General features: G+C 36.8%; 1 protein-coding gene across 1 annotated transcript in view; it reads right to left on the bottom strand.

The window, feature by feature from the left end:
• Window positions 1-572: 572 nt before the first annotated feature.
• Window positions 573-10,922, bottom strand: part of LOC144380393 (fibronectin type III domain containing protein 3C1-like) — a 56,023-nt gene continuing 45,673 nt past the window's right edge. Inside the window, exons 24-26 of the mRNA XM_078064029.1 lie at window positions 10,635-10,801; window positions 1,407-1,528; window positions 573-911 (exon numbers count right to left, since the gene is read on the bottom strand). Coding sequence (XP_077920155.1) covers window positions 573-911; window positions 1,407-1,528; window positions 10,635-10,801 — 628 coding nt within the window. The remainder of the gene's footprint in view (window positions 912-1,406; window positions 1,529-10,634; window positions 10,802-10,922) is intronic.

Below are 10,922 nucleotides of genomic sequence, written 5' to 3'. Positions count from 1 at the left end.
TATAAAATGGCTCCCCACTTTCCAGCTTCTACACACAAAATGCCAATAAGTTACTATTTACCCACTATCAAAGTAATTATCATGGTACAAGCTAAACAGCTGAATATATTACTTTGAAAAAATTACAGTACAGACAGTTGGTAGATATGTTTTTATTATTTCATATGAATGTATGTTGACATATAGAATTGATTTTTCCCACTTTCTTCTGAATAAAATTCCCAAATGCTGTTATCCTCTCATAATTCTCAAAAATTTGCAAAATATTATTTAGAAAAATTAAGGCAGAGAATAGCTTTCATGAGAGGTTTTAGATAGTTTTACATAATAGTGGAAGTGTTTTTGTTGCTAACATTCTCAAATTTAAAATAGACCTGTTTCCTTATAAAATCTCTTCTATTGTCACAGTGAATTTCTTGAGTGTAAGGCAGTTCTTTTATTGTCAGATAAATGTTTGCAAGGGTTTCTACCAAATGAGATTTAAAGTAAGAATTGAGATGTATCTAGCAATTTCTATATTTGATGTAATTTGTTTTAGAAATTCCTAAAAAGGTAAAATGCGTAAAAATACATTAGTTGATTAGAAAATGTTGAATTATAACAGCACACAGAATAGCAACTAGTGCAAATCCTATCACAAGGATTAGAACAAATGTATCATCACTCATTTCTATCCTGGGCTTTTCATCTTTCTCTTCACCAGTGCTGCTTCCCCTCTTTCCTCCACCACCTTTTCCAGGCCCTGGATGTCGCTTATGCGTTGAGAAGAGAACGCTGGGGCTATATCGTCCCCAGAGCTCTTGTATCCCAGCAGAATTCTGATATTGGCGTCCAGCACAGACCTTGAAGCGATAATGTGCATTTGTCACAAAGTTGGAAAAGGAGAATGAAGTGTTTGGTCCTTTATATATCTAAAGAAAAATGAGACAAAATGAAAATTTTATTTTCTTACCAAATAAAAAAATATGGTATAGTTTTTGACAACAAGAAAATTATGAATTAATCCATTCACCTCATAAATATATTCAAAGCAAAACTAAAAGTTTATGCTTACAGTCTCTAATATCATGAGGACCCAGTACTGTTAGGTAATTTTGTCCAGTGTAAGAAATAACAAAGACTTATAATTGTTAAACTTTAATTGCATTTGGTTTGGAGTGAGTTGTGCATGTGATCAGTGAAACCTAGAAATATCAAATCATTCAATAGTAATATGTTAATTGAATGAATAATCAAATTGTCCCAAAATAATATGTACATAAAGCATTAGGGAGAAGGTAGGACTTTTGGATAAGATTTCATCACTTTAAACATTCTAAAAGGGTATCTTACTCCTCAACAGGAGCTCAATTACCAGTAGAATATAAAATTATAAAATTTTAAAGACTAAATTTGCAAGAATTTACCAGGTCAGTTCCTTTTTGACTGATGAGTTGAAGACTGTAAACAATGGGATCTCCTTTTATTGGCCCCAAAGACTCCCATTTGATCTCACAAATATTGCTGTTCACATGCTGTAATTTAGGTGCTAGAAAAAGAGAATTTCAGTTTAGAGGGTTTCATTTTTCCTAGATGATCTTGAATATGTTGAATTCTGATACAATTTTCCATGATGATTAAAAGGCAGTCCATGTACACTTAATCTAAGAAATATATAGTTATTGTTCTTATTATAAAGCCCTTTGCAATACCATCAAGCATCTGAATGATTGCAATAAAAACTTTAAGAACTTAAAACTGTCAATAATGCGTGTTTGTTTGTTAGTAAGACCTTATTATGAGTTTTATTACTATTGTTTAATCCCTACTGGTATAATCTTTTGCATTGTATTTATATGGTGCATCATACATTTGGAAGCATTTCACATACATTAACGATTTTTAAAAAGATTTTATTTATTTATTAGAGCAGGGAGGAGGGGCAGAGGGAGAGGGGAGAGAATCCTAAGCAGACTCTGGGCTAGGCATGGAGCCTGATGTGGGGCTCAATCCCACGACTCTGAGATCATGACCTGAGCTGAAACCAAGAGTCCGATGCTCAACTGACTGTACCACCCAAGCGCCCCACATACGTTAATAATTTTATTTTAGGATCACAGCAACTGTGCGAGGAAAGGAGGGCAGGGTCTTTATTTATGTTATTAGTCTCTCTACATTTCAGGAAAATGGGTCTTAAATATATAAGAAGAGAACAAGGAATTATTGTGGTCTAAGTCATGTTTAATTCCAGTATGTTCCAGTTAGCTTTTCACTGAAAACAGACTACTTCATAATAGTGATTGGACTTGTGTGGAAAGATTGGAACAACTGCATTTCACAGATGAGAAGGAAAAAAATGCTCAAAGCTTGAGCTTTCATGACTGTAAGTTGACCTTGTTATGTATTATAGAAAGCAGTCTATTTCACTGTTCAAATAGGGAGATTAAAATCAGTTTCAGAAATTACCAACTATGTACTAATTACCAAATATGAAGTTACAAATTTGTACTAAATATGTACGAATATGTACCATATACTAAGTATATTTTTAAGCTTTAATCAGTATAATTATATCTATCAGCTGATGTTTTTTGTGTGTGTGTGTTTTAATCCATTTGAGAACATGTGAGATGAGCAAGGAATGGATATCATGACAAAGTGGAAGGAGAACTATCATGGGGATCAGGAGCCTACCATTCCTATTTTGGCTCTGCTGCTGGCTCACAGTGTTCTTTAGTTACGTTACTTACCATTCAGGGAATTCACTTCTTTCTCTTAAAAAGTGGCTGTGGTGGTAGAGTGATTGGCTGAATTAGTTGATTTCAAAGATATTTTTTAAATATGATTTTGGGGGCAGAGTAGTAGGACCCTAGGCCTGTCATGTCCCACTAACACTACTGGATAACTGTCAAATTACCCTAAATACCCCAGAAATTGACCTGAAGACTGATGGAACAAACTCCACAACTAAAGGGAGAGAAGAGGCCACATTGAAGAAGGTAGGAAGTGTAGAGACATGATTTAGGGGAGAAATGGATCCCGGCTGCCGTGGAGAGGAGGTTGCCTGGTTGTGGAGAAGGGTGAGAGAGAGAGGGGCACACAGGGCACTGCACAAGGAGACTGTTTCCCCATAACCACTGGGTTGGAAAACAAGAGGGGCTGAATTTCGTGAGTTCTTGCAACCAGTGAGTCTTAAAGCCTGGAGTTTTAAAGGTTGGTGGCCTTGGCTGGGATAGAGCTCTGCTCTTGGAGAAAATGCAGGCAAACAACCCAGGGGTATACAGTGAGGAAACAGGGATCTGAAGAATGCCTGGGACTCATGGAGGGGAGATTATTCACTCTTCTTGGAGTGCTTCTTAGAGAGGCAGTGTTTATGGAGATACCTCTCAGTGAACAAAGCAGCTGGCTGGTACCATTTCCCTCCCTGGCCTAAGCATAAACACAGAGCCACCTATACTGGCTGCCTAACTTGCTTGCACCAAGTCCCATGCCCGTATGCTCTGGCAGTTCTGCTCTTCTCAGTCAAGCTTGTTTCAGTCCCAGTGCGGCAGCCCCCTCTCCTAGAAGACCAGCACAAACCTCTGCCCACACCATGTCTCCCAACCTGAGAGTTCTGCAGGGCCTCAGTTCTAGTGGAAGTTAGTATCAGGTCTCATTTCACAAGAATATCAGAGCACACCTAGTTAACACCACATTCAAGCCAGAGCCCAAACACTGCCCAGACAAGGCAAGGAGAGCCTCTGCAGGTGACTGGCCCGAAGGATAGAGCAGACAAAACACAACAGTAGAGCACACACAGCACACACCAGAGATGCTTCCTGAATTGCCAGGTCCTGGACACCATGTGACCTCTTCCTCATAAAGCCATTAGTTTCAGGAGCAGGAAACATAAGTGGCTTTTCTAACACAGAGAAGAAGGAAGAGACTTAGACAAAATGCTACGATGGAGGAATTTATCCCAAGTGAAAGAACAAGATAAGGCCACGGCAAGAGATCTAAGGGAAACAGATATAAGTAACATGCCTGATAGAGAATTTAAAGAAACAAAAAATTTTAAAAAGCAACAAGATACTTACTGGACTTGGGAAAACAGTAGAAGACATCAGGGAGGCCCTTACCACAGAGATAAAAGAGTTTAAAAAGAATAAATCAGAGAGAAAGAATGCAATAAATGAGCTTGGAAAGAGGCTTAGTGCAATAAACAGCAGGCTACAAGAAGCGCAGGAATGAATTAATGACCTAGAAGACAAAGTAATGGAAAATAATGAAACTGAACAAAAGAGAGAAGAATTATGGAGCAAGAAAATAGACTTAGGGAACTCACTGACTCCATCAAATGTAGTAACATATGTATGATAGGAGTCCCAGAAGAAGAGAGAGAAAAGGGGGCAGAAAATTTATTTGAGGAAATAAATAATAGCTGAAAACATCCCTAAACTGGGGAAAGAAACAGACATCCAGATCCAGGAGCACAGAGAACTCCCATCAAAAAAAAAAAAGCAGGCCAACACCAAGAGATACTGTATTGAAATTTGCAAAATATAGTGATAAAAAAATTAAAAGCAGGAAGACAAAAGAAGTCCTTAACTTATAAGGGAAGACCCATAAGGCTAGCTGGAGGTTTCTCAACAGAAACTTGGCAAGTGAGAATGGAGTGGTATGGTATATTCAAAGTACTGAATGGGAAAAATCTGCAGGCAAGAATACCCTACCCAAGTAAGGGTACTCTACCCAGCAAGGCTGTCATTCAGAATAGAAGGAGAGATAAAGAGTTTCCCAGATAAACAAAGGAGTTCATGACCAGTAAACAGCCCTGCAAGAAATATTAAATATTTTCCACTCATTGAATGGAAAGGAAAGACCAAAAGTGACAAAGATAGGAAAGGATCAAAGAAAATCTCCAGAAACAACAACAAAACAAGTAATAAAATGGCAATAAATACATATGTATCAATAATTGCTTTGAATGTGAATGGATTAAATGCTCCAATCAAAAGACATAGGGTGTCAGAATGGATAAAAAACACAAGACCCATTGATATGCTGCCTATAAGAGACTCATTTTATTTTTTAAAAAAATTTAAAAAGATTTTACTTATTTATCAGAGAGAGAGAGAACATGAGCAGGGGGAGGGGCAGAGGGAGAGGGAGAAGCAGGCTCCCCGCTGAACAGGGAACACAACACGGGGCTTGATTCCAGGACCCTGGGATCATGACCTGAATCGAAGGCAGATGCTTAACCGCCTGAGTCACTCACGCATCCCAAGAGACTCATTTTAGGCATAAGCACACCTGCAGATTGAAAGCGAGGGGATGGAGAAACATATATCATGCAAATGTATGTCAAAGGAAAGCCAGAGTTGCAATAATTTTACTGGACAAACTAGACATTAAAACAAAGACTGTAAGAAGTGATAAAGAAGGGCAGTATATCATAATAAAGGGGACAATCCAACAGAAGATCTAACATTTGAAAATATGCCCCAACATGGGATCACCCAAATACACAAACCAATAACAAACATAAAGGAACTAATTGATAATAATACAATCATAGTAGGGGACTTTAACACTCCATGTACATCAATGGGCAGATCGTCTAAGCAGAAAATCAATAAGGAAACAATGGCTGTGAATGACACACTGGACCAGATGGTCTTAACAGATATATTCAGAACATTCCACCCTAAAGCAGCAGAACACACATTCTTTTCAAGTGCATATGGGACATTAGCCAAATAGATTAGATACTAGGTCACAAATCAGGCCTCAAGAAGCACAAAAAGATTGAGATCATACTATGCATTTCTTTCTGACCACAACGCTAAGAAACTTTAAGTCAACCACAAGAAAAAAATTTGGAAAGAGCCGAGATGCCCTTCAACAGATGAATGGATAAAGATGTGGTCCATATATACAATGGAATATTACTCAGCCATCAGAAAGGATGAATACCTAACTTTTACATCAACATGGATGGGACTGGAGGAGATTATGCTAAGTGAAATAAGTCAAGGAGAAAGTCAATTATCATATGGTTTCACTTATTTGTGGAACATAAGGAATAGCATGGAGGACATTAGGAGAAGGAAGGGAAAAATGAAGGGGGCGGATTTCGGAGGGAGAGATGAACCATGAGAGACTATGGACTCTGGTAAACAAACTGAGAATTTTAGAGGGGAGGGGGGAGGGGGTATTGGTTAGCCCGGTGATGGCTATTAAGGAGGGCACGTACTGCATGGAGCACTGGGTGTTATACGAAAACAATGGAACGTGGATCACCACATAAAAAACTAATGATGTATTGTATGGTGACTAACATAACATAATAAAATTTAAAAAAAAAAGAAAAAAAATTGGAAAGATCACAGATACATAGAAGTTAAACAAAGGGCCAAACAGGAAATCAAAGAAGAAATAATACATGGAAATAAATGAAAATGAAAACACAGTGGTCCAAAACCTTTGGGATGAAGCAAAAGTGGTGATGAGAGGGAAGTATATAGCAATAAGGCCTACTTCAAGAAGCAAATAAACAACCTAACCTTACAGCTAAAGGAACCAGAAAAAGAACAACACACAAAGCCTAAAGCCAGAAGGAAGGAAATAATAAAGATTAGAACAAAAATAAATGATATAGAATCTAAAAAACAGTAGAACAGATCAGTGAAACCAGGAGCTGATTTTTTTGAAAAAAATTAATAAAATTGATAAACCCCTAGTCAGTCTTATCAAAAAGAAAAGAGAAAGACCCAAATACCTAAAATCACAAATGAGAAATAACCCAACACTACAGAAATACAAACAACTGTAAGACAATATTATGAAAAACTATATTCCAGCACATTGGACAACCTGGATGAAATGGATAAATTACTAGAAACACAAACTACGAAAACCAAAACAGGAAGAAATAGAGAACTTGAGCAGGCCAATAACCAATAAAATTGAATCAATAATCAAAAAACTCCCAACAAACAAACGTCCAGGCCAGATGGCTTCACAGATGAATTCTATCAAACATTTAGGGAAGAGTTCTTCTTCTTAAACTATTCTAAAAAAAAAACAGAAAAGGAAGGAAAACTTCCAAACTCATTCTTTGAAACCAGCAGTACCCTGATACTAAAACCAGAGAAAGACTCCACTAAAAAAGAGAACTACAGGTCAATATCCCTCATGAACATGGATGCAAAAATTCTCAAAAAATACTAGGAAACTAAGTCCAAGTACACATTAAAAAAATCATTTAGTACAATCAAGTGGGGTTTATTCCTGTGTTGCAAGTGTGGCTCAATATTCCCAAATCAATCATTGTGATACACCACATTAATCAAAGAAAGGATAAGAATCATATGATTATTTCAATGGATGTATAAAAAGCATTTGACAAAATACATCTATTTGTGATAAATGCCCTGAATAAAGTAGATTTAGAGGGAACATCCCTCAACATAATAAAGGTTATATATGAAAAACCCAGAGCTAATATTCTCCTCAATGGGGAAAAATTGAGAGCTTTTCTGCTATGGTCAGGAAGAAGACAGGAATGTCCATTCTCACCACTGTTATTTAACATAGTACTGCAAGTCCCAGCCTCAGCAGTGGAAAACAAAAAGAAATAAAAGCCATCCAAAGCAGCAAGGAAAAAGTAAAACTCTTACTCTTTGCAGATAACATGATACTTTATACATAAAATCCAGAAGAATCCACCAAAAATTTGCTAGAACTGATATACAAATTCAGAAAAGTTACAGGATACAAAGTCAATGTACAGAAATCTGTTGCATTTCTATACACCAATAATGAAGCAGCAGAAGAGAAATTAAGGTATCCGTTCCATTTATAATTGCACTAAAAACCATCAGATACCTAGGAATAAACCTAACCAAAGAGATGAAAGACCTGTACTCTGAGAACTGTAAAACATTAATGAAAGAAACTGAAGAGGACACAAAGAAATGGAAAGACATTCCATGCTCATGGATTAGAAGAAAAAATACTGTTAAAATGTCTATATTACCCAAAGCAATCTACACATTTAATGCAATCCCTATCAAAATACCACCACATTTTTTCACAGAGCTAGAATGAACAATCCTCCAATTTGTATGGAACCATGAAAGACCCTGAATTGCCAAAGCAATTTTGAAGAAGAAAAGCAATGCTGGAGGTATCACAATCCCAGATTTAAAATTATACTACAAAGCTGTAGTGATCAAAACAGTTTGGTACTAGCACAAAGATAAACACACAGGTAAATGGAACAGAGTAGAATACCCAGAAATGAAAATTGGTCAATGACCAAATGAAATTTGGTCAATTAATCTTTCACAAAGCAGGAAAGAATATCCAGTGGGAAAAAGTCTCTTCAAAAAATGGTGTTGGGACAATTGGACAGCAACATCCAAAAGAATGAAACTGGACCATATTCTTATACCATACACAAAAATGAATTCAAAATGATTTAAAGACCTAAATGTGAGAGAGGAAATCATAAAAATCCTAGAGGAAAAAACAGGCAGTAATCTCTTTGACATCAGCTGTGGCAACTTCTTTCTAGATGTCTTCTGAGGCAAGTGAAACAAAATTAAAAATAAGCTATTCGGACTTCATCAAAATAAAAAGCTTCTGCACAGTAAAGGAAACAACAAAACTAAAAGGCAGCTTACTGAGTGGGAGACGATATCTGCAAATGACATATTCGATAAAGGGTTAATATCCAAAATATATAAATACCTTATGAAGCTCAACATATAAAAAAATGAATAATCTAATTAAAAATGAGCAGAAATTAGTAGACATTTTTCCAAAGAAGACATACAGATGGCCAACAGGCATATGAAAAGTTGCTCAACATTACTGATTATCAGGGAAATTCAAATCAAAACTACAATGAGATATCACACCACGTCTGACAGAATGGCTAAAATCAACAACACAAGAAACAACTGGTCAGATTGTCTAAAATTAACACAAGAAACAATAAGTGTTGGTGAGCATGTGGAGAAAGGGGAACCCTCTTGCACTTGGTGGGAATGGAAACTGGTGCAACCACTCTGGAGAACAGTTTGGGGGTTCCTCAAAAAGTTAAAAAATAGAACTACCCTACAATCCAGCATTTTTTTTTTTTTAAGATTTTATTTATTTATTTGACAGAGAGAGACACAGCGAGAGAGGGAACACAAGCAGGGGGAGTGGGAGAGGGAGAAGCAGGCTTCCCGCAGAGCAAGGAGGCCGATGCGGGGCTGGATCCCAGGACCCTGGGATCATGACCTGAGCCGAAGGCAGACGCTTAACGACTGAGCCACCCAGGCGCCCCACAATCCAGCAATTGTACTAGTAGGTATTTACCCAAAGGATACAAAATACAGATTTGAAGGGATATGTGCAACCCACTGTTTATAGCAGCATTATCAACAATAGCCAAACTGTGGAGAGAGCCCAAATGTCCATTGACTGATAAATAGATAAATAAGAAGTGGTATATTATACAATGGAATATTATTCTGCCATCAAAAAGAATGAAATCTTGCCATTTGCAATGACGTGGATGGAGCTAAAGTGTATTATGCTTAGTAAAATAAGTCAGTCAGAGAAAGACAAATACCATGTGATCTCACTCATATGTAGAATTTAAGACAGAAAACATGAACATATGGGAAGGGGGAAAAGAAAAAAAAGGAGAGAGGGAAATAAGCCATAAGTGACTCTCAATGATAGAGAACAAACTCAGGGTTGATGGAGGGAGGTGAGTGGAGGATGGGCTAGATGGGTGATGGGTATTAAAGAGGGCACTTGTGATGAGCACTGGGTGTTGTATGTAAGTAATGAATCACTGAACTCTACTCCAGAAACCAATATTGTACTGTATGTTAACTAACAAAATTTAAATAAAGTGAAAAAAAACTGCATTATGATCCAGCATTTGCAGTACTAGGTATTTACCCAAGGAATACAAAAATACTAATTCAAAGGGATACATACACCTTGATGTGTATCACAGCATTATCTACAATAGCTTAATTATGGAAACAACCCAAATGTCCATCATTTGATGAATGGATAAAGAAGTGGTATATATTTACAGTGGAATATTATTCAGCCACAACAAGAATGAAATCTTGCCATTTGCAAAGATGTGGATGGAGCTAGAGAGTATTATGCCAAGCCAAATAAGTGTCAGAGAAAGGCAAATACCATATTTCACAAATACGTGGAATTTAAGAAACAAAATAAATGAGCAAAGGAAAAAAAGTGAGAATTAAATGAAGAAACAGGCTCTTAACTAGAGTACAAACTGGTGGTTACCAGAAGGGAGGTGGGTGGGGTGATGGATTAAATAGGTCATAGGGATTAAGGAGTGTACTTGTGATGAGTACTGGGGTTGTATGGAAGTGTTGAATCACTATATTGTACACCTGAAACTAATAGTATACTGTGCGTTAACTAATGAATTTAAATAAAAACTTTTTAAAAAGTAAAACATAATTTTTGGAGTCTTATTAAATTCTAAATTGCACCTTGAATCCATAATTAAGTACTAGAGTCTTCTGCTATTGTTCAACATTTAAAATAGACCGTACTGCAGAATTTTATATATGAGCTATTGGAGCTCATATTAATGCAACCTTTATTGTCTGGCTTATAATACTTACCTTTAAGTGTGGCTGGTGGAGTTTTGGTTGTAGTGAAAGTATAGATACCAGACAGTGGTCCCTCACCAGCTTCATTACATGCTTGGATTTTAAATTTGTATTGCGTATATTCACTCAGTCTGTGCACTTTGTGAGTCTGACAAGGTCCATGGTAAATGATAGAAAATCTGGGATTGGGAATCAAGATGGGAGAAGCAATATTATTAATCAAAGTTCACTTAGGTACAAGTAACTCTAGACTTGAAACTGGGTCCTCAGGAAAGCCTAAATAAATCAACTTGAAGCCTG

The sequence above is a fragment of the Halichoerus grypus genome, chromosome X, assembly GCF_964656455.1.
Source record: "Halichoerus grypus chromosome X, mHalGry1.hap1.1, whole genome shotgun sequence".
NCBI classification, from domain to species: Eukaryota; Metazoa; Chordata; class Mammalia; order Carnivora; family Phocidae; genus Halichoerus; species Halichoerus grypus.
The sequence above is the reverse complement of the archived record's forward strand: the minus strand, read 5'-3'. Positions and strand labels throughout refer to the sequence as shown.